The sequence below is a fragment of the Eutrigla gurnardus genome (assembly GCF_963514095.1).
Source record: "Eutrigla gurnardus genome assembly, chromosome: 14".
NCBI classification, from domain to species: domain Eukaryota; kingdom Metazoa; phylum Chordata; class Actinopteri; order Perciformes; family Triglidae; genus Eutrigla; species Eutrigla gurnardus.
In genome coordinates this window covers 2,749,789-2,774,114 of record NC_139937.1, presented here as the reverse complement: position 1 = coordinate 2,774,114, position 24,326 = coordinate 2,749,789, and the positions used below count along the sequence as shown (strand labels likewise).

The 24,326-nt window shown below is 45.1% G+C and overlaps 2 protein-coding genes across 3 annotated transcripts; both read left to right on the top strand.

The window, feature by feature from the left end:
* Positions 1–4,252: 4,252 nt before the first annotated feature.
* shisa7a (shisa family member 7a) lies at positions 4,253–8,630 on the top strand. The gene is made up of 5 exons (XM_084026036.1): positions 4,253–5,168; positions 5,894–6,048; positions 6,430–6,495; positions 6,779–6,964; positions 7,152–8,630. Exons 1-5 carry the CDS (start codon positions 4,402–4,404, stop codon positions 8,174–8,176), a joined length of 2,199 nt encoding a protein of 732 aa, XP_083882162.1. The 5' UTR covers positions 4,253–4,401; the 3' UTR covers positions 8,177–8,630.
* Positions 8,631–14,108: 5,478 nt separating this feature from the next.
* LOC311024298 (uncharacterized protein) lies at positions 14,109–23,259 on the top strand. Of its 2 annotated transcripts, none has more exons than XM_084026634.1 (4): positions 14,109–14,342; positions 14,923–15,032; positions 16,819–17,496; positions 19,603–23,259. In XM_084026634.1, the coding sequence occupies exons 3-4, from the start codon at positions 17,280–17,282 to the stop codon at positions 21,972–21,974; spliced, it is 2,589 nt and encodes an 862-aa protein (XP_083882760.1). In that variant the 5' UTR covers positions 14,109–14,342; positions 14,923–15,032; positions 16,819–17,279; the 3' UTR covers positions 21,975–23,259. The 2 variants fall into 2 exon arrangements, with proteins under 2 accessions (XP_083882760.1, XP_083882761.1); XM_084026635.1 differs by lacking the exon at positions 14,109–14,342 and adding an exon at positions 14,362–14,503.
* Positions 23,260–24,326: the final 1,067 nt, after the last annotated feature.

Below are 24,326 nucleotides of genomic sequence, written 5' to 3'. Positions count from 1 at the left end.
ATTGCCACCAACATAATGACACAGTTGCTGTGGCAACCATCTCTCTCGCTCTCACCCTCACGGTCTCTCCCCCCCCCCCCTCTCTCTCTCTCACACACACACACACACACGCACACACAAATAAAGGTCTTCCGATTATTATCCCGGCTGATTTAATTCAGCAACTTTCCCGTTTTATATCTTTGTCTCAACCTCGAATTTTACTTTTATTAAGGAACAGTAGAAAATGAGTGACCGGTATGTTTTCTTCTCCTCGTAGTCTATGAAATGAGGTCTTTAGGGTCATTCAATTAACAGGGCAAATTAAATGGAGGGGAATAAAGATGAGCGCCACTAGTTGAACGGGCCTTAATGACTATCATCGCGGAGTTGAGTCTCATCAGCACCAGCGTGAGCGACCAATCACAGCACCCCCCTCCCCACCGTCGGACCTCCGCGAGGCCAGTCGCAGTTCAGCGACGGAAACCATCTCGCCTGAAAATTATGAAGGAAACCAGCCTCAGTCGATTTTAGATGGAGAAAAGTTAAATTGGGGGATCGCGCCATCTCCGGACTAGTTGCGCTGTAACTTGTGCGGCACAACACCCGAGATCTTCCGACATAGAGCATATAGTTGCATCGCCTTGTCACATGTATCGGAACATCTCACAACATCTCGTCGGGCATTGACTCTCCCTCTCTCTCTCTCTCTCTCTTTCCTACTCGCGTCCCCCTCCCCTCTTTCTGCCGTGATAATGGATTACCAATAGCCTGATGGATACACGTCAACAACCGCTGAAATCCGCGGCACTTGCGGGGGAAACCATTTAAGCCCGGTCGCGGCTCCAGCAACAGTTGAGGCTGCCCCGATCGTCCTGTGTCACAATAACACGGCTGCCATCTGAGGAGCGGACGGACACAGTGCGCAGCCTCCACCGCGCTGCTCTCCAGCATCAGACCCCAGAGCAACGCGCAGGTAAGACACGACGTTACTGCACCTTTCCTTACAACACCGAATTACGCGCAAAACCGTTTGATTCCGTCATTGTAGCCTATGTTTCAGTCTGCATGAAAGAGAAGTGGAAGGGAAAAAAGGAGATGTGTTTGCTTGTGTTTGGACGCACCAGCTGCGCCGGAGGCTGGAAAACCAAACATGTTGGATGAAAGCTGCGCCACAGAAACATCTCTCCGCTGCGTGCTTTTCATCACTTAAAACACTTTAATCGACAGCACATTGCGACGTTATGAACATCGTGTTATTAGGAGCGACACATCGAGCCGGACTACACACACACACACACACACACACACACACACACACACACACACACACACACACGCACGCACCGGCACGGATACACCCACGCACTCTTAGCTTTCTGATACATGCAAGGCATTTCCATAACCCGCATGCTTGTTCGTTGCAAGTTGCAACTTATGAACCTTAATGAAGGACGGCTTGTGTTCTAGTCTGCGTCCAGATGCGGAGTCATTGCGCAGCTTGTTATTAAAGACCGGAGCGGCTCCGCTGCTTTCATTCACTGTCTTTTGCGTCAACGTATTGTATTAAGATTGATTTTTTCTTCTCCCCTTCATTGATTCACATCTCACTGCGGGCTTTTTTTATGCAACAGCGTCTTTTAAGAAAGAAGCAAAGAGGCCATTTTGTGTCATTTCCAACAAACACCTGTTGGAATCGTTGCATGCCCAGTCGTCTGCACAGCTGGTCTGCATCCTGATGGAAGTCAGGGGAGCCGTGGGCTTCATTCGCTTCGCTCGCAATGAAAGGGATCCATTGAGCCGGCTCTCTGCAGCGGGACTCGGGGATGCGTCTCCACAGATGGGGGATGATGCCCTTCGCCCCTTTTAGTTCCCATCCTCGGTCTCGCTTCCTCTTCTGTCGCCTCAGAAGTATAGAAAATACCTACAGGAAAACAGTGCTTTGTTGTATGTTGTGTCATTTTGCAGGAAAGATGTGGTTTAAGAAATGCAATGCTTTTGGGTGCAGGAGGACATCTCATTCATTGTCACAAAGCTGTAATGTGACATTCTTGTGGGAGTTGGGCATTGAAGGCATCGTGTCCAGCAGGAGACGGGCAGATGTGACTGTACAATCTGCTGGGGCTAATGGGTGTAGATTGGATTGTGCCTCCCTTCTCTTTCACTCACACACAGACAGAGCTGCAGTGCTATTCTGAGAGAGTTAGCTGCCTCAACCCACGCACACAATCCGAGAAAGGGAGAACGAGGGAGAAAAGGAGGAGAAGCAGAGAAAGAGACTGACAAGGTTTACAGAACCTACTATAGTCTCTCTCATGCACAAAGCCTTTTTTCCTTTTCACATTCTCCCCATGTTAACTGTTCCACCAGCAGCTGATCAGCGCCCTTCGTGTGCGTGCGTGTGTGTGTGTGTGTGTGTGTGTGTGTGTGTGTGTGTGTGTGTGTGCGTGTGTGTGTGTGTGTGTGTGTGTGTGTGTGTGTGTGTGTGTGCGTGTGTGTGTGTGTGTGTGGCATCGACCGTGTTTGCAGACCCCGCTTCGTTGCTGTGTGTGTGATGTGCTGTGTTGTAAGTGCTGGGAGAAATGTACTTGATTCCGTGCCACCCACACACACCGCCCTCCCACTCACGGTCGTCTCTGCATCTATACCTCTGGCTCTTCCCGCTCGCCACAATCTCTTTGCTCGTTTAAATCCCTACCCTGCATTTATCGCTCTGCTCTCCTCTTTCTCCGTCGCTTTGCTTTCGCAGGAGCTCCTGCAACCCCAAAGCGCACGCTGACACACACGCACGCGCACGCTGGGCCTCTCGCAGCGCAAATAATGCAATTAATAAAAAGCAAACTCCCCGTGTTCTTTCTAATCACGCCTCTCATCTGTGTTCCAGCGGATCCGCTCCGGGTTTGTCGGCGTGGAACGACACAAGAAGACTCTCTCCTTCTCTGAACTCTCCTCGGGAGGTCAGAGGAGCACGTCACTGAAACAAGCGGAGCCCCCCTCCTCTCCCCCATCTGTGCCTACATTCTCCGCTACAGATAGGGACGTTTTTGATAATTACATATAATTATAATTTCTGTGGGAGACAGATCTGCCTCTGTCTATTATTGCCAAACACCTCCGACACAATAACTTTCACACATTTACATATTTCTCGACAAAAGTGATATTCTTTTGTAGCTCGGAGATAAACCAGGAATCGTTTCACTTTCGGGGAGACGTGCACGCGGGGACGACGTGCACGCGGAGACGACGTGCCACTCGGATCGCATTTAATTAGCGACGCGCGGTTGAGTGACGCGGGTGACTTTTTGGAGCCTAAAAGCTGAATAGAGAGCGTTTAAGCAATCTGTGATATTCGCCTCGTTTCGCAGTGTTTTTTCACAGGCTGGGAGTTGGTTCCTTGCTTTCTGCTTACTCCTCATTTTCAACTGTTACAGTCTTCTAACACTTCAGCTGAGTCTCCCTCATTATCACCCCCCCCCCCCCCAATCACAGTTACAGTCCATGCCAGGCGACTACAGATGCATTTGAATCCAATAGAGAAGATCGAGATAAGGAACACGGCGTGTCTATAGATGCATATAAACTCATTAATAGGCAGCTTTGTTGTCTATGAATCCTATTTGATCTCTTACTAAGCCAATAAACACAACATAGCCTATATGAAAATATTTCCTACATTTTTTCAGAAAATAGTTGCTTTCAGCTTAAATCAGTGACACTTCTGAATGTATGTAGTGCCAGACTGAAGTAGTCGTCCAGGAATGCGTTTACATTTGATAAAACATGGAATATTGTTCAAGTGCCGTGATCAGCACAGAAATGTAAAGGACAGCCATATTTGATTGAATATCCTCCCCAATTCATTTTCACCGGCCTTTGTGGTTACAGAAATTAATTCCATCCCGGTCTGATATTATTTCTTTTGTTCAATGGGCAGTTCCGAACGAGGCATTAAGGACTAAAAGCATGACGATTGTTGTTTTCAATTTGTCCTTTTTACAAAGCTGCATCCATTTTAGTGTTCCAGACTTGAGAGGACAAAAGACGAAGCCGTTCAACATTCAGAGTTCCTTTCTAGAAGTAAATTAAAACCCTTTCAATACCATTAACAACAATTATTGAAACCTACTGAAGTGTTTTTGATAGTGTCAGACCTCCTCACTGGTGTTGTTCCTGACCTTTTCTTATATTAAAACCATATCAAAAAATGCAGTTTCTCATTTAAAACAGAAACCAGCCTTCAAAGTTTCATCATCCAACATTGCTGAATGAGACTGCTGATACATCATCAATATCCAGTAGGTTGTACATGCTACTTGAATATTTCACATGCCATTTTAGTGGGTTAAACTGCAAAAGTGGATCCAGCGTTGTAACGGCATTGACTCAACAACACAAAATAGATCTCTTAGTCATGTAAAAATGACGCCCACCACCAATATCCGAGTCCTCGCTGTCTCCCTGCTCTCCCTCCTCACTGCCCCGCTCACCACTGTTGTGGAGACCTCTCCGTCCCCTCCTCCTCGGCAACTCGACCCCTCGGCGAGGCCTTCCACCGAGCAGCCCGAGGCTGGCCCCAGTCCCCCTCTGCTTCTCCTTGCCATGCAGGCCAACATCAGGCCGGCTGCTCTCCGAGGCCGGACCAAAAGCCCCGAGAAGCCTCCGGCGACCTCAGCGGGAGCTCTGGAGGTGCCTCCTCGACCCCTTCCCCAAGTCATGTTCCCCAAGAATGTGACTTCATCAGAGGCCCTCGCGCCTCCCTTAAGCGCCGCCCAGCTCCCGCCCATTCAACCCCGCATGATGGACATATGGATTGATGTATGCCGGGGTTATTATGACGTAATGGGACACTTTGACAGCGCTTTCAACTGCTCCAAGGACACCTTCATATTTTGCTGCGGAACCTGCCACTACCGCTTCTGCTGCCCAGAGCGAAGCCGGCAACTCGAGCAGGAGAACTGTAAAAACTATTACTCTCCAGACTGGGCCAAGCCGCAGACAGACGCCACCATGTTAATAGAGGAATTTGGTCCCGACCCAGACTTTGATCCACTGAAGCAGCAAAGCCACAACACGGGCTTCGTCATCGGAGGCGTGATTGTGTTCATGGTGGCTGTCGCTGTGGGCATCAAGGTGGTCTTCAATAAGGTGCAGCAGGAAGCCAACCAACGGGACCTCAATATGCCCAGGTGAGGCTACGGAAACATACACTGCTGCATTTACTAACCCTTCAATATATGAATACTGCAATGAAATGAGCTTTTCAACTCCATAAATGGCCCAGATTCATCATGTTGGGCTCAGAATGATTTTGTTAGTCATCAGATGAAACATATTTGATCTCCGAGCTGCAGAATTCATGCACGTTTTTTTTTCCTCTGGGCCTTTTCATCTCATACTATGGCCCGTAGTCTTGGCAATACAGATTTGCATTCAGCTTTTTGTTCAGGTTGCAGTTTCCTTTCTCAGGCTCCACTTTTGGAGGATGCTGGTTGTAGACTGATATAGAGCATTTTGGTTGATCCCTTTAATGCTAAAGACTAATGGTGTCATAACTGATTTCCACACAATTAACATGCAGCATATATTTAAAAAAATATAAGATGGATTTTGATTAAATTTCTCTCAAATCAAATTTCTCACATTTATCTTTCACATGAATATGATCGATCAATTAAATACACTCCCTGAAAATTATACAATGTGAATAATATTTATAATGACAAAAATGAAGAAAAAAAATGTTACAAATGTGCGAGACCTCAACAAAGACAACTGAGCATAACTCCATGACATTCATGTGGTACAACGGTCAGCCATTAGCCACAGGTTTGATTTAGTAAGTCTAACTACTAGTTTTAACCTGTTCAGTTTAACTCCATCTGTGTTTTACTTGTGTTTATCGCATCATTAGAGCCTTGGTCGACATGTTGCGACACCAGTCCAGCCCAGTCCAGCAGGACGAGAGGAACAACAGCGTGGCTCTGGCTGTCGGCGACGGACAGGGAACACTGGGGAGACCGCCCAAAAATATGTACGCCCCAGGACTGCCCAGCAAGGACAACAGATGTGAGGGTTCAGGGTCTTCTACGGCATGAGTGAATAGCACAATCAGAGGCACAATCAGAGCTTTTGTAGCTGCAGCCTCTGTGTGCCGAGACACGTTGTGTTTGTCACGTCCGCATGTGATCGCTAGATGTTTTCTGTGTCCCACCATCAAGATGTCTTTGTCGCCGTGGAAGAAGAGAGCAGGAGTCTGTGTGCTTTGAAACACGTGTATGCTTTACAGGATGACGTTGAGAAACTCAGAGACATGACGTGAAGGTTGAATTGATTTGCAGATGCATAAATGTCTAGTTGCCACCATCTTTTTATGTCAAGGGACCGTTGAACTGGAAACTGCCTGGCATCCATTTTGAGCTGATTACCTTATGTTCTTTTGACTTGCAGTGGGCAATTTGCAACACAATTTCATCCACTCATCAGGCACCAGCCCCAAACACACCGCAACCATCGGTAAGACAGCTGGTGAAAGCCGGGCTCCTCTTGAATGACATGTAATCACCACGATGCTTCATTGACATTGTTCTGTTTCATTTAAGCTCAAAAGTAGACTCATTCATCCCGACAGTAATAATGATGATCAGAGCTCGGTTTGCTCGCGTTGAAAGCAAGTTAAAATCAGTCGCTTCCAGTGAATGTGATAGCGGATTCACACGCAGCTTACATGCGGCGCGATATATCCAGAGGAGCAAATCTCATTTAACACACAGTGGTTGTCTCCCCGTGGTCTCTGTAGAGCGCACCCCTCGGATGAACAATGCTCAGCTGGCAGCTGGAGGCACCTTGCTTTCCAGTAAGCACAACAACACCAAATCCCAGCCGGCCTTCCACCACTCCCTGCACAACCTGGCTCAGCTGCCGCCCTCCTATGAGAGCGCCACCAAGCCGGAGCTCAACAGATACTCCTCACTCAAACGCCTCGGTGAGTACCTTCATTTTGCAGAGACGAGGACGAGCGGCACCCTCTGTCCCCCTCGCAGCCGTTTCATGAGTACCGAAGCACGGTGACGCTCTTGACATGAGGGCGCCAAGTGCAGGATGCGTCATTATGTGCTGATGCTATTTACTGTGGTGATAACCGATTCAGAGAAATTCTGTTTGGCTTCCAGAAAAAGGTCTCGACGAGTACTCGTCTGGTTACTGCACCACTAAGCGCCGGCCTCACACAGCCCAGCCGGCCCTCCAGTCCTCTCAGCACCACCTCCACTGGGGTGGAGACTACACCCTCAGTGGGAGAGGGACCCTCCCAAGGCATGCGGCCCATTCTTGGATCCCACCGCCGCCGTCCGGCATGCCCGCCTCACCCACCCCCAATCCTTACCCCTTGGATCCTCCAGAGCCCCAGTACAACCCCAATTACGACACTCTCTCCAAGCCCGCCAGGAAAGTGAAATCCACTGATCAGCTGCTCAACATGGGTGACGTCCCTGGCAACACGGGGACACTGTCCAGGTTGTCCAAGAACCAGCAACACCAGTACTACAAAGCCATGGCTGCCTCCAATAAGAACTCCAACACACAGACCCTCACCAGGAAGACCCAGGACAGACAGGAGAGACAGGACAGGCAGGAGAGACAGGACAGGCAGGACAGACAGGACAGGCAGGAGAGACAGGAGAGACAGGACAGGCAGGAGAGACAGGAGAGACAGGACAGACAGGAGAGGCAGGACAGACAGGAACGGCTGCTCATGTCCCCGGACCATTTGGAGGAGAGGATGGGGGTCATGGATCCATACGCCCACACAGGAGGGATCGTCCCGACGCTGCCTCGCCAGCAGAAGGCCCAGTCCCAGCAGAACGTCTGTGCCACGCCCTCCCTGGATCGACACCACATGATCAAGATGAACTCTCACCCCACGTCCGGACGGGAGCAGGAGAGGAATACGGCCATGACGGGGCACATGAGCGGGGGCATGGGTTGGGCGGGGGAGATGCCCGGGGCGGGGGTAGTCATGGGAACGGGAACACTCGGTGGCCACAGCGCCAGGAGGATGGCTTTCGCAGCGAAAAGGCAGAACACCATTGAGCAGCTACATTTCATACCGGGAGGGGGCGGCGGAGGGGGGTCAGCAGGAAGTGGAGGGGGGAGTCAGGGGATCAGGACGGGGAGTAAAAATGAGGTGACAGTGTGAGGTTTGTGCCTAGAGTTTACCCCTCATCAAAGGTATGGGGAATAGATCACCTCCTGCATTTAACTATTAGATATACAACTGCAAGAAAAAAACCTAGAAGTATAAAGTAGAGTAACAGTACAACGTGTTAAGGGAATTCAAATTAGTGTTATCTTGTAATTACATCGCTTAAATATGATGATGACTGAATTAAAAATCTAGGTGGGGAATATCCAGTTATGTGATAACCTACATCAGCCATATTTTGTAACAAAATTTGCCATATTGCCATATACAGCGGTGCCATTATTGTAGATAGACTGACTGGATGGGTGAAACAAAACCAACAGAAGTGTCGTTCATAATTTTGTTTTTATATATGTTTTTCAAAAAGTACTCAGGAGCCATATTAGATAGGGAACGAGACCACACACACACACACACACACACACACACACACACACACACACATACACACACACACACACACACACACACACACACACACACACACACACACACACACACACACACACACACACACATCTATATATATGAAGAATTCGATGAGGAGGAGGATCACAGAATTTAATAGAGAATTGAGCCAACTACCTGCCGGACTGTCAGCCTGCTCAGCTCTCACCGACGATGATTTATTAAACCGGACTTGCTGGGTGAGAAGTCCGCGTGGACCGGGTGAGTGTGAATGACCCGTGTGCCTGGTGAGGGATCCTGGGAGATCTGACACTCAACCTCACCCTGACACGGAGACACATCTGTGTTTTCTTGCTTCCTATGTAAACGAGCGGACGAGGTGGGGACAGTTTTCTGACTGGGACGGTCAGCCTGACGCTGTTGGCAGGACTCCACACCCTATTTTACACCGCGAAGCGTACCCACATTACCAATCTGACACCTGGGTTGCCTAGTTTTCCATGTGACCTTAGATCCAACTCCCCCCCAGAGGGGACTCACACTCACTTTTCACTTTTACACTAGTGTGAGCTGATGTTAGATAACGTTATGGGCAAGTCTCCACTAATGTTCCCATCTCTAGATCAGGACCTAACTATAAAAAACAATGGGCTGCTAAATAATATAGAGCCATCCGTCACGTTATCACAAAAATATCTTGACCTCAACACAGACGAGTCAAGAGACGCATGTGTTCAGTTTACCAATAAAACAAAGGCAACTGCTTTAATGCAGGTTGTGAACAAGGAGCAAAGTTTTTCTACAGAGCACAAATGAAAAGGCCGCGACACAGAGGTTGCACTTACACAACCGTCCTTCTAAGCCATTTATGGAGATACAAAGAAAATACCACGGAGGAAGCTGGTCTGACAATCACCATTTTATTATTCTCACCAGGTGACAAACGATGGGCGTCAGTGATATTTTGTACAGTTTAAGGATTCGGCTTCAGAGCGAGCCAAAAAAACCTCACCTCTGATTCGGGAGAGAGAGAGGGCGACCTGAGGCCTTCTCCTGGTAAAAGACTCGGATGGTTAGGAAGCCCTCCCCATCCTCAAGAGGAAAGACCTTGCTGTATCATAACGCACTACGCCAGTTTGAAAAATAACCCCAACAAAAACACACAAAAAAAGCAGAAAAGAGAAAAAAAGATCTTCATCAATAACAACGCTTATCAATACTAAGGGCTATCCTATCCTATATACTGTAGTATGTGATATCTGTGGTCCATATAAAATACTATCTCTTTCTCTTGATTTTGTGTTGATATTGTCATGTATTAAGTATTAATGTGTACAAAAACAAGAGCAATTTAAGCACATTTCAAAGAGAAACACAGAGACAAAAAAACAAACAAATACAACTTTGCACAAATCTATCCCCCTGATATTTGCACCAGATAAAACAGACTCTGTATGGGGTCCTCGAGGTTTGCATGGTCGACAGTGTGATCAATGGAGGGTATTGTATGGAAAGAGGATTTTTTTTTTTTTATAAACATGAAACCAGAGTTGATTACGCGGATCAAAGAAGGAACTTTTCGTTCGGTCATGTGAAAAAGCATACAGAGACGAAATGCTGACAAACAGAAACACAGATTTGGACAATCTTCCTATACACAGTGCTCAATGTAATTGTTATGAATATGATGGAGTGTTATTATTAATGATTATTATAACTGTTATGGTTATTATTAACAATTATCTTACGATGTGATGTTCTTTTTATCTTCGGTGGGATTTAAGTGTTTATCGTTTCTAGATGACTTGCATTTCTCGCGACTTGCTGGTTTTTTCATACATCTGGTCATAAATTCAAGTTTTTAAAAACATTCCAAATCTTGATGCATGCCAGCTCCATTTCATGAAGAGGCCGTTACAGTACGCCTGGATTCTGAGGTCATCGATGCTTACGTGGCCACCTGTCCAGCTGTATGTACTGTGCCTAGACATCGGCCTTATGACGTCTTGATCTCAAGTGATTACTTAGGTTTCAGCTCGGGCACAAAAAAATGTCTCTTGAAAAAAATCTGCAGCCTTCTGAACGTATGTGCAGGCGATTGTGTTTTTAACAGAGAGGAAGAGGGGACAGTTAACCACACTGGAGGCGGTCTGCTGTCTCCACTGCAGCAGCCTGACCCAATAACATATTATGGGATGCCATGATGTATGTGTGTTAGGATGAATGTCTATTACAGGGTGGAGAAAGAGGAAAACACAGGTCTAATGGGAACCCGAATGCTTTGAGTGTCTTTTTCAGGGAAATAGGACAAGTGACATACAATAGTATTAGATTTTTTAATAGAGCCACAAAAGGTCTGTAGCAAAGTCTGTAATATCTCACAAGCCATATCCATCGAAATGCATCATCACAATTTTATAAATGGTTAATCTAATTTGTGCAAGTATTGTATTTTGTATAGCTAGTACAATCAGAATATTTTGAGTGCTCTCTTCGACATTAATTTGAGGATTCAACCAATTATGTGTTAGTATTTAATGAATTGTACAGTGCCAGACTCATAACATTTTGTTGTCTTTTTATTGTCATAGCCTCCTAAGACTACAGGGGATATTTATTTTTCACAAGTGAGAACTAACACGCAGGCGAGTAAGCTAAAATACTATTTATTAGAGAGAAATGAATGAATATGGTGTGTGTTATTACCATTATGAATTCACTTCGAGAGAAGGATGGTTCATGGCCACCTGAAATATAAAGCATTATTAACAGTAAATTGTATGGACAGGGACTGTGTCTACTAATTAAATTCATTGATTTATTTTCATGGATATAAATTTCAAAACCAGCCCTTTTGCTATTGTTCAATGCATTGATCCCCTTGAATACGACAGTGACTTACAAAGAATTTGTATAATAAAGTTGGTGGGAAAAAAAGGTTTTGTCATTTATTATAGAGTGTGTGTGTGTAATGTTCTTGAATTATTTATTTCTTTATAACCATATTTGTATGGCTCTTTCTTCTACGTATATATATAAATGGCATATAAATGGTCAGGTGACCTCCAACCTTGGCTATCATGTCTACTCCTCTAGCACATACACACTGCTGATCAGTACCAAACCAAGACACTGTTCTCTGTCATTCAGTGATATTGGTAGATTAAAAGAAAATCTTAGTGTGTCATATATTTTAAAAGATATTCCTCAACCATTAGGGATTCCACACTCTTTGCTTAAATACACTAATGTTGAGGCACCATGCATCTTAGCTTGCACCAATATTAATATATGTAAACTGGGCTGTAGGCCTTGTGACAATGATCAATTACCGGGAGAAAAACTGTGCCTGGTAATTCACATATTAGACTTCAGTTAGACCTCAGTTTGGGTTCAGAGAAAAAAATCTGTGTTTTCTGGAGAGAATTTAGCTGACATGGCTATTTTCTATGGCGGAAGAAGTAAAGAAAACAACTCAATTATATGTAAAAGTCATGCAGGGAGATAAATATGTAAAAATGAATAACTGGTGGAGTAAAAAGCACAATATATCTTATTGATTTATAATGGAGTAGAAGTATAAAGTAGCATGAAAATTAAATAATCAAGTAGAAGTATGTCAGAATTATATTTAAGTATAGTAGAGTAAATAGACCGTATATATGACCTGCTGAAATCTACTTAAATATTCTCATTGCTTACTGGTCTTTACAGACAAAAAACCTTCTCTTATTGAAACATGGCCCGAGGGAGGGTGAATATGTTTTGCAAAACAACCTGTCTTCCTCATTTTAGGCCAAGACCCCTACCCAGCCTGGTCTGACACATGTGTCTGGTTTACGACAGAACATGTTCGTGCAACCTAACCCAGAGGCAATACTGAGATTCTAAAATAATCACCAGACAAATTAATGTTTGACAAGGCGTCACATCAGAAGCAACAGCTCTATATTAACCAAAAGCCATTAGTCTTCAGCCAGTAAGTGTGAGGATGTGAGATATTGTATAAGCCGCATTAAGGCTATACAGTGCCAGTGGGAGTGGGCAACTGTGCTTTTAAAATGAAATGGTGAAATTTGTGTTCATATAATTCACAGCTCGAGACCATCTGAGTGCAGAGTTATATCATCCTGTACCTGCTGGATCCTTAAGAGAGAGGTGAGGGCTATGGAGCTCATATTTAAAACCTCTCGTGAATACATTTATTGCACTGAGATGTACGAAGGCTTAAATCAAAGAGCGTGATCCAGAAATAGGTTTTTACAGGAGGTACACGAAGGGCACGAAAGTATTATGTTTGATTTAGGCACTGGCTGACACGGATACATTGCAACCATTGCAATTTGCACAATTCACCACCAGGAGGTTCAGTGTCTCCTCGGCTCCTGTCTGAGACAAAACCCTGCATCAAGCCTTCACTCAAAATGTCAATGTTCATTTGTAAGATAAGCAGCCCGACACCGACCACCATTCATATCATATCAATGCATTAGATATCTGCTCAAGTGAAAACCATGTTTCCCAAAATAATGTTTTTTTTGTGGACGAGAAACACTTGCAAATTTGCTATAAAAGACAAAATAATATTCACATTGCAAATGCCTGTGTGTAATCGTGGCATTCGTGGTCTCCGGTGGCCTGAGTAAACCATTTTGTGTCCTACATACTCTGGTAATATAGTGTGGGGATGAATGGCTGACCACTTTAACGAAAAAAGAAATGAGAAAAACATGTAAAAAAATGTTTTTTTTATTGTTGCTAAATTTAAAAAAACAAACAAACAAACGCTCTGAGTTATGGATGTTTTTGTGACTGAAAGGCCAACTGTAAATCAAAATTCAAGCTCTTGATTTCATGAGGCACTTCTTGTGAATACTATTATACACCTTATAAACTAGACAAACAAATGAATGGGACTTAGAGCAGAGATAATTATATCCACTGAATTATATATATATATATATATATATATATATATATATATATATATATATATATATATATATATATATATCACAATCAATGTATATTATTTATTTATCCACATGGGCCTATACCTTCACACATATATCTGTAAAATATATTAATTATATTATATATATATTAATTGTTTTTTTAAAGACCTTCCATCACACAAACCACTGTTGTCTCTAGAGATTAATAGGCTACATATTTAATACGTATTATACATTTAGAATCATACTTTAATGGCAGAATTTAAAGTATAGGCTGTGGCCTGTGCTTTAACATAAATAATATAAAATGAAAGAATAAAAAAACACAACATTGGCTATTTTTTCTCTCACATAGTCCATGTCTTTATTAAGATATTCTGTGTATAATAGGCCTATAAAACAGGAGCCTTTATGCAGCCTGCGGGAAAGTGCTGGACTGGGTCACTTTGATGAAATGGGACGGAGGTTTGTGGAGGTTACTGGCCCTGGTTCTGTGGATGTGTCGCGTTTGTGGCAGAAGAGTGTCCTTTAACCAAACGGTGAATCCGCTGTGAGCCCGGTGCAGCCGCCCGTGAGCCCCGCTAGTGCTACCCGGAAATATTACAAGGGCCGGAAAGGACCGATGTTAAGGGAGCACACGTCACTCACTTTTACCCAAAAAATATTATCACCGACCATCCAATTTTTTTTTTCATCGGCCGTCGAAATCTTTGGCTCCCCGTCGGCGAAACGCTCGCAGCCTAAAGACAAGGAGGCGGTTGCGCTGTCCGTCGGCGTTGATTTCTTGCGGGAACCGTGTAAGTGTTCATCCAGCTCAGCGGCAGTGAAAATGGCTCTGGCTAACGACTGGAAAACAGCACGCAGAAATGGAAGCGGGGCGATAGCTAGCTAGGCGCTTCGAAGAAGGCGTGACAGGCCCTCATCCTTCTGCAACCGTGCTCCGCGACCGGGTGCGGAGGTAAAACATTTGTTTTTGCCGAATATAAGTGTCGCATATGTATATGCTAATGCTAGTGTCGTAATGTAAACGGCAGTCGGCGTGCTTTTGATACTGCGCCTCGCAAAGATGGCTAACGTTAGCTACGGTGGTGATGGTGGTTTTCCAGATTTCGTGCGGCACGAAATGGCTAAACACGGCGAGCAGCCGGAGGGAAATATGACAGAGAACCGTTAAGTTTAGCATCCGAGCTCGGCCAATGTTTACTGTTGTTGTTGTTTTTGCTCACTTTCTCCATCCTAATAATACGAATACAGGGTGCCACCTCAAGTGCACCCGTTATCCGTCGCGCCTGTTAAGACTGTGCTTATGTTTACATTGTGCAGCGAGTGTGACTGATAACTGGTGTTAACGTTAAGCATTTCTGCCCTTCTTCACAGGATTGCTGATTTACGTTAAAATGAGTGGCAGCGTGTGCGCTAGATTATCTCCCACGTCTACCAGGGGAGCTCACTCCCCGCTAGGTTCATCGCATCGATTAGTGGAAACGGTAAGATATGACGAGGTGAGCAAAATGAAATTGTGTGATTGACGGTAGTCTGCTCCCAGCCTCCACGGAGAAGAGTGGTGGCACAATATTCATGCTAATACAATAACGTTAGTTAAAATGCACAACCCAACAGATACAGTCTCTATTATGAAAAAATATTTAATTAATTATTATTATTTAATCAAATTATAGGTTTGTCATATTGCTGTTGGTAGTTGGGGTTTATTTTAGATATAATGAAATTGTATTATTGCTGTGCATCATGAGCATGGGCGCAACTAAATCAGTTTAATGTGATTAAGTACCATAGATGTCGATTTGAAAATCAACTGACAGGATGAATTATAATCAATATGGAGGCTGTGCAATATCAATGGATGTGACTTGACATAACTTCAGGTAGTACACAGCACCAGATACTGTGTAACTATACCCGCTATGCCAACTATTGACCACCACTCCTTTTTGACAACATTTCTGAAACTACAGACGATCACATGTGCAGCCTTTTAACATTATGTGGACTGATTTTAGGCTAAGAATGAAACTGGCAGCTGTGTAATGTACCCAATACTTAGATATACCAAGACAGCCTGGTAATAAACAAACTAAAACAGACATGCAATAGGTCAGTGGTGAAAGTCTGGTAAGTATGGGGCTAGAATTTCATTCTCTGTTGGCATAAGAAAAAACAACTGTCAACTTCCTCATGGTTATAACTAAAAAGTACATATTCTTGCAGTATTTTGACGGCACTGATAGTAAAAATTTAGTAGGAATACCACCAGTGTAAGTAGTGCGGCTAAGATACAAACAATTATGTACACAAAACTACATTTAAAGCAAAAGAAGCAAAGCATCTGCTGTCTGGTGTGGTTTTACACCCCTCTGTATTCTGTCTGTACGTCTTCCTCAATAACAACCCACTGGTACTTGCAGAGATAGCACATATGCTGTGTTCATAATGTACAAAACACAGTGTGATATGAACAGAACTGCTGCAGCATACATGGTTAAAGGGGTAGGTAAGTCAGTGTGTTTCCCCACTAACCTTTATGGCAGAGGTCCATTATAAACGGCTACATGTGTAGAGAGTAAGAATGTTGAAAGTAACGTTTGCCTCCTTTAGTAAAGATGTACCCTTTTATGATGAAACGAATTGGCATTCATGACACAATTCTGGTTGTGCTGCAATCCGGCAGAACCACGTAATGGTAAGTTATTCCAAAACATTAAAGATGACATATGTTTAAGAGCATGTTTAACTAGAAATATCTGGAGAGAGATAACTTCTAACTTGAGATTTGTTGAAAATGTAACAGATATTGAATTGTAGATTGGTCACTTAAACTGAAAGGTGAATTGCCCCACAATAATAAGAAACCTTTGGTAGGTAAATTGCAGCATGAATAAGACACAAGTGAAAACTGAAACTTAACAAATACTAATGTGTGTTCTCAAATCTAAATGTATGTGTGGAAGAAAAAGGGCAGATTAAACCTCATGTCAAAGTATTCTAATTAACTTAATGGCATCACTCTCTCTAGTCAGTTGATTTGCAGCTACAACACAGGAATTACTTAAATCATCATCTCACCTAATGTCAGGATAGAGATACATCTCATGTGATGTTGCTGTGCAGGTTTCTGCCTACCTTAATAGATAGGACTCACCTCGGTGTAAGTTAAAGGCCTATTAATAAGGGACAGTAAGCACATTGCATTCAAAAGCACGTTCCTGCTCTCTTCGATGACTTTCATTCCTTTTTTTTATTTTGTTTTTTCAGCTGTAGGAACGTCTTGGCTGAACACTGATGAGGAATCTTGCTTAGATGAAGGATAATTCAACGCAGTAACTCTCAAAGGAAACAAGAAGAAGTCATTTGAACTGCTTCTCAATAAAAAAAACAACTATTTTAAGCAATTTTAAAATTAGGTGGAACTCATCTACCTGTCGTAAAGACACTTTTACCCTTTTGATCATAGACTCATCTTCCCGACCACCCCACTCATTTTGGAAGTAGAGTGTGGGCAGTGGATAATCAACAGGGAGTAGCAGCACCAGAAGTAAAGTATCTGGAGAGACGAACTAAGATTTTAAGACATTCAAGTAGTTCTGGAAAAAGTAGTAGCATAACCTCACACCTAGGGTAAAGTTTGACTTTCACCAGTCAGTGGTGGGATCATTGTTGCCGCTCCTAGCGCTGGAGGTTTGACCCCTGCACCCCCATGTGCCAGTGAGTGGGAAATGTTCCAATTTGGAAAATACAATCTGGACATTATAGAGATGTTAAGTGGGCACCAGGCCCACCAGTTTAAAGGCCTGGGTTTAGATCGACAACTACAGCATCAGCAGCAAGTACAACTACACCAGCATCAACTCCAGCAGCAGCAGCAGCAGCAGGCTGAGTCTTCTGGAGCTCTTCTGTCTGGACTTGGCTTGGGCCCCCTGCAGGGGTCAAGAGGTAACGCCTTTTCTGATTCTGCCTCCATTTTTGCCAAGATGAGTGCCCCTCCTCCCCCACCTTTACAACAACAGCCTTCCTCATCTCAGAGCTCTCGTTCAAAGTCAAGCAAGATGAGCAGCAGCAGCAGCTCAAGCCATTCATCAGGCTATCCACAGTTCCTGCGCTCTTTCCACCCGTCTGAGGCAGCACTAGCACAGGAGCAGTTACATCCAGGTGTAGGCCGCTTTGAGCACTTTGCTGGGGGAAGTAGCAGTAGTGGGAGTGCGGGGGGATTAGGAGGATTAGTAACATCAGCACCTCCACCCCCTCCTCCTCTGCATCCCGGCCTCTCTGTCCCCCAATCATCTGGTCCCTCCACTTCCTCTCCTTCCCCTTCAACATCTGTGGTCACCTCTAATAACCCTTCTAGCAGCAGTACAGTCAGCACATTGGGACACCAGTTGGTTGGGGCCCAGTCTGATGCACGAAGCCTTCACCAACAATTTAGTTGCATGTTAGCTGCAAATCAGTATTTCCTTTCTGGGGTGCCTTCTAATGCTAGCTTAGAGCAATTTCTTGTTCAACAGGGAACCCATAACCACTTAGGGCTTGGTTTAAGTCAGACAGGCGGGGACCCTAGTAGTAGTCTCGCGCCGCCTCCTGCTTTGCATTCTTCCCACTCACATAGCCACTCCACGCAGTCACAGCAGGCCCCACAGCAGCCGCCCCAGCAACAGCAACTTCCACCTCACGCCCTTTCTCATCCTCACTCTCATTCCCATCCCCACCACCCGCTCCACCCAGGCTCCCATTCCTCATCACTGGGTGGCTTTGACTTCCAGGGCATCCCTGTACTCTCATCCAATCAAATAGCTTCTCTGATGCAGCAGGAAGCGGGTTTGCCGCTGCCCTTGCCACTTCACTTATCCTTATCTAAAGATGACGGTAAAGGGGAAAGCAGTGGAGGTGGAAGTAGTAGTAGTGGTGGTGTCAGTAGCAGTAGGAGGAAGAAAGCTATGGCTGGTTATTTACCACAGAGAAAATCTGAAAGCAATAATAATAGCAGCAGCAGCCTTGGCCACAGCAGCCACAGTGGTAATCCCACCAATAGTAATAATGGTGGAGGGCTTAGTCATGGTCAGCCCCCAGCTTTAATTGGGAGTGGGGTTGGTATGTCAAATATGGGTGGAGTCCCATCTTCCCTTCTTGCGTCATCATCTTCATCCTCATCAGTAGTTTCTTCCTCCTCCTCCTCTGCTCCCTCTTCCACTGCTGCCTCAGTACTGGTTACTAATGATTCTCACCTTTCTAAATCTGATAATCAGAGCTCAATGCAAGCCAACAACACAGAGTCTGATTCAGAGCCCGTTTATAGCTGTGGAGAGTGTGGCAAAAGCTTTCCCCACCTTTCAAGCCTTCGCAGGCATTTGCGCATGCATGAGCCAACCACGGCAGGTACTAGCAATTCTTCCTCTACTGGCCCAAACCCCATTCACATTAAAGCACAGTCTGACCCAAGCCTTCCTCATTCGACCCAAGAAACTCCCCAAACCCCAGCAAATTCTTGTCCTAGTCCAGACAAAATTTTTCATTGCTCTGATTGTGGCAAAGGCTTTAAGAAAAAAGGGCACCTCCTGCAACATGGCGTTTTACACTCTTCAGCCCGCCCATATGGCTGCTCCACCTGCTCTCGGGCTTTTAATCGTAGAGAGTCACTGACACGCCATGAGAAGATACATGAGGAAAAGCCATTCCGATGTCCCGCCTGTGGTCGTGCCTTCCGTGAAAGCACCTCTCTCCTCAACCATGCTGCCTCAGGCACCTGCGGCAAGCCAGGTAGGGGACCCAAACAAAGGGGCAGCAAGCCGGGATCTGATGGTGAGGACAGAGTCGGGGGAGGGGGTGGAGGAGGTGATGGAGGAGGGGGAACTTATCAGAGCAATAGAGGGGTTATTTATGGGAAAACTGAGGAAGAAGATGGTGTAATCATTGTGGGGGAAGGAGAACCAAAATCGGGTTTAGGATGTGATGGTCTGTTTCAGTCTGGAAGGGGAGGGAATTCAAATGACAGGGACAGAACAGATGCTAAATACCCCACTGACTACTCTCGGAATCGTTACACAGGCTACCATGATGACCATCGTTCTCAAGGTAATCCATCTCCATGCTACTCTGGTGCCTCCCCCTGTGGAAGTGGGATGGCGGGCCCAGCTCTGAGAAAGGCACCCTTGGCTCCAACACTGCATCCACACTCACAGAGCCACAACCAGCACCACCATCCGCAGCAACAGCCCCACCTGCCCCTTTCTTCTCTACTGGATGACTCAGAGGATGATGTCACTAGCTCTGTCAATAATGCAATCTCTGCTATAACAGCAGCTAGTAACAGTGGAAGTAGAGGGGATGATAGGGGAGACATCATAGGAGGTCTACTAGGTGGTCTTGGTTTAGGTCCTTTGGGCTCACCTTCATCAACATCTGGTATAGATAAGAATTTCAGAGGTGGTGGGAGCCAGGAGGCCATGAGCAGCAACCCCCAGAATCCTACCACCAAACCGAAGCGTCCCCGCAAACCCAGAGCTAAGAAAGATCCTGCAGCTGGTGGACAGCCTCCCAAACGTAGGCAGTACACCCCCAGAATGGGGCCCAGTGGCCTCCCACGCACTCACCTCTGCAGCGTCTGTGGGAAGGGATTTGCACGTCGCGAGACCCTACGCAGGCATGACCGCATCCATACGGGAGAGAAGCCCCATCACTGCACTGTTTGTGGAAAGTATTTTAGGGAGGCTTTTCACCTCAGCAAGCATCAAACCGTCCACTCTGGGGCGAAGAATTACAAATGCAGCATCTGTGGGAAAGAGTTTGGTTACTCCCAGAGCCTCAGGAGGCACAGTAAACTCCACCAGAAAGGGGAGCTGGAAGAAGTGCCCACAACACCAGCTGCGGAGAACCTTAACAACTTTAACCCAAACCCTCAATGTAGCGTGACCCAAGACAGGAGCCAGAACCAAGCGCCAAGCACCTCCTCCTATTACTCCTACCCTCAAGACGTAAAGCCTCAAGACACCCAGCCACAGCCGCAGCCTCCGCCGCCACCCCACCCACAGCCCCCACCTCCACCTCGACTCTACACCTGTGCTATATGTTGGAAGTCGTTCCGCCACCACTTCCATCTGACCGCTCATCACCAGACCGTTCATGAAGGTGGCGGGGAAAAGCTGTTCTGCTGTGAAGTATGTGGGAAAGCATTTGCTTACTCTAACAGCCTGACTCGACACAGGCAATCACAGCATGGGATGACCCGCACCGAACCGCCTAACCCGCAAGAAGGCAGCAGTGGGTCTGCAGACAACAGGGGTGGCAGTGATGTTAATCAGTCAACATCAGAGAGTGAGGCTGCCACAAATGCCCTGCTACAGATGGCTCCTAACTCTGAAGGCCATGGTGGGCAGAGTCTTAGCGTTGTCACTCATAGCCACCAACAGCCACCCCCGCAGCCACCAGCTGGTTACTCTCCCCTCTTTTATGATGCTGCAGCCCAGTCTTCAGCCTCTAATGCTCCATCTTACTCGCAGCCGCTGCCTCCAAACTCTACAATCATGGCCCCCCAGCACCCCCATTCCCCAGCCGGGGTGAAAGGAGAGCACATATATCCAGCTGGATCCCGTAGCCGCACGCTACACACCACAGCCCCGTTCCAGCCCCTCACGGAACTGCCCTCCACTGAACATCATCATCTGCATCATCATCATCATATCTCCCACCATCATCTTCATCATCAGTCAGGTATCCAGTCCCACCAACACCTTGACTGCAGCATCCAGTTATCACAGGATGACATGAGACGCCACAAGAAGAAAAAAAAAAAGTCCAACAGGAGAGATTGGAGGGAAAATAAATGGGGATCCCAAGATTTAGTCAGATTCGATGGAAGCAAAAAGAAGAGAAAGATAAGTTGTACAATAAGAGGGCAGTCGAATAGAAAACAAGGCTCTCTCCGTTTGACAATAAGGCGAGGAGAAGGATCAAGTGGTGGTGGGTATAAGCTTGTCAACACTGGAGGGGTGAAGGTGCAGATCCTCTCGTCTCTCAAAGTCCCTGTGAAACGTTTTGGCTGTCCCATATGCCCAAATTCTGTGTTTTCACGAAAAGCGGGGCTGCTAGTCCACATGGCAGTGAAACACCCACGAAAAGCCTCGACCACTCAGGAGCGACTCAGGTGCAGTGTATGCGGGAAGCAGTCTCACAGGCCTTTGGCAGCCTTCATCCATCGAGCCTCCCATCGTGCCAGAGGGACTTTCTCCTGTCGACGCTGCTCCACTCGCTTCTGGAATGCTACACTGCTCTACAGGCACAAGGTGTCCTGCCGCCGCAGAGCCAAAGGACTGCAGCGAGGAGATGCCAACAGGCTGAAGCTTTCAAAGAGACCAGGAGAGAGACAGGCCCAAGAGGGTCAGGAGGAGATGACATACCTACAGGGATCATATAGGTACTGAGCATCCTGTATCCCAAACGAGTGGCGCACCAGAGCGATATTTCAGTTCTAAAATGGGAAGTTGAGAAAAAAAGGGGACTTTAAAGGCAAATGCTGCCTTTTTTAGGATACGTTTCCTCATGTCTCTGTTGACATCTACTCTGCTGACTATTAGAATGAGTGTGTTAACAACTACTGTAGAGCATCCCACAAAATCATCACCAGAAATTCTTCCAGATTATACTGGAAGGTGTTTTCAAAGATGTGACTGTTTCCATAGGTTCATTAACCCCTTAAGTGCATTGACACTATGCTTGGCTGACACTGTGCAGTTACTAGACAAGTTTAGGTGAAATGACCTGCTAATGTATCTCTTCCCCCATAATTAGACTCCCTGCTACACCTCTTGCTGTATGATAAACGTCTCTGCTGTGTACTTTGTCTTGTTGTTGTTCACTTAGAGGCTCTGAGGATTTTTAAAAAAAATGTAAAGTGCATTATTAGGAATAGGGACATGAGGACAAAGACCTTTGTTGATAGTTTGTCAGTGCATGTTTGTTCTCTGGTCAAGTTTTTTGCTGGGGTTGTGAAATCACCCCTACAGTATGTGATGGTTTATTCAGTATATGCCCAGAAGTTTGTAGTGTTAAAACTTGATTTGAAAGTTGCTCTATATTCCCTAACGATTGAATCACGTATAGATAAAATGTCGAAGTTGCTGGTTATTAGCATTTCAAGGATCCCTCTCCTGCCAAAAGGAAGAAACTTACAAAAAAGCCTTGCTTAGTATGTTCACTTGACTCCATTTATTTGAGATATTCCTAGCTTTTATACCAAGAAACTGAAAACAGGTTAAACAAGTGGACTGTAACACATGTTTATCTCATGTTATTTGTATGCTCTTTTTAGCAGTGATTATTTCTACAGTACTTCACGGTGTGTTAAAGACAAGGACCTATCATGATAGAAACAAATGTAATATTCCATGTATTTATGTGTGTAACCCAATCAGTCTTCATGCCAATCTTATACTTAACCCCTTCTACCTTTTTACTTTTTTTGCTGAGTTGCAATCATGTTCTTACTGTCAAGCCTTGTTTTTTTTTTCTTTTCTTCGGAAAAAAACATTTTTAGTTTAAAGTACATCTTTTCACTTTATTCACACATGAAATGTTCACACCCCTGTCAAGCCTTGCTTTTTTTCTTCTGAAGAAAAATGATAGTTTTAGTAGATTTCTATCACATTATTTACTGAGAAGTCGGTAGTTGATTATATTTCAGCAATGAATAAACCGTAAGTGTAATCATTTGTTTTCCTTTCATTTGTCTTTTTCAAATATGCCCACTGCAATAACCAGAAGGTGGCACAAACCGCTAGTCCTGAGCTGTAACTGTGACCAAAAGTCAGTATTGAAGTTTTGCAACTCCATTTAGCTTTATGTTCTGTGTGAATTTAATATCACTGTCGATTAAATGGTTTTCAGGATGTATCAGAATCAGAATCACGTTTATTGGCCAATTGGGTATACACATAGAAGGAATTGGACTCTGGTTCTTTTCTTGCTCTCGATGTACACAGGATAGAAACAACGGCTAAGAACAAAGACAACCAAGCTGGACAAACACAGTCAAATAGCTAGGACTGTTATGTAACGGGTATGTGGAAAAAAAATAGGTGGACATATCTATAGAAAGCAGCACAACCTAACAATAAATATAAAACGTCTATATTCAAGTCAAGTGTTCAAGTTCAAGTTGTAGACTATACAAATAGTGCAAAGAAATAAATACAGAATGGATGCATAATTACAGTATGTGCATGTATACATGTCTACATGCTGTATATACAGTGTGTAGAATTTGTAATGACATGTACATATTTAAAAATTGTGCATTATGATCTATAATGGGAGCAGGCTGTTTTGGTGTTACAGGGATATTGACGGTGTGCGATGTTAAGCGTTTGTCAGGGAAGAAACTTCCTGTGTGCAGTAGTCTTGGCGTGCAGGGTGTAACACCTTCCAGGGGAGACGTTAGAAATGATTGCGTTTAGGGTGTGAACGGTCAGCAGTGGTGTTTCCTGACTCTGGAGGAGTGTAAATCCTGGATGGAGGGAAGGCTGGCCCAATGAATTTCTCTTGTTCCCACTGTCCGTTGTAGTCTGTTCCTTTCCAGTTTAGTGGTTGATCCGAACCAGACTGATGGATGTGCAGATATAACACACTGGTTATTGCAGTGTAGAATTGTATCAGCGGCCCCAGAGGCAGGTGGAAGGAAGTGCATCCTCTGTGGGGGCCCTTTTCCAGATGGTGTCTATGTTGGTCATCTAATTAAGGTCCTGGGAAATGGTGGATCCCAGAAACCTGAAGGATGA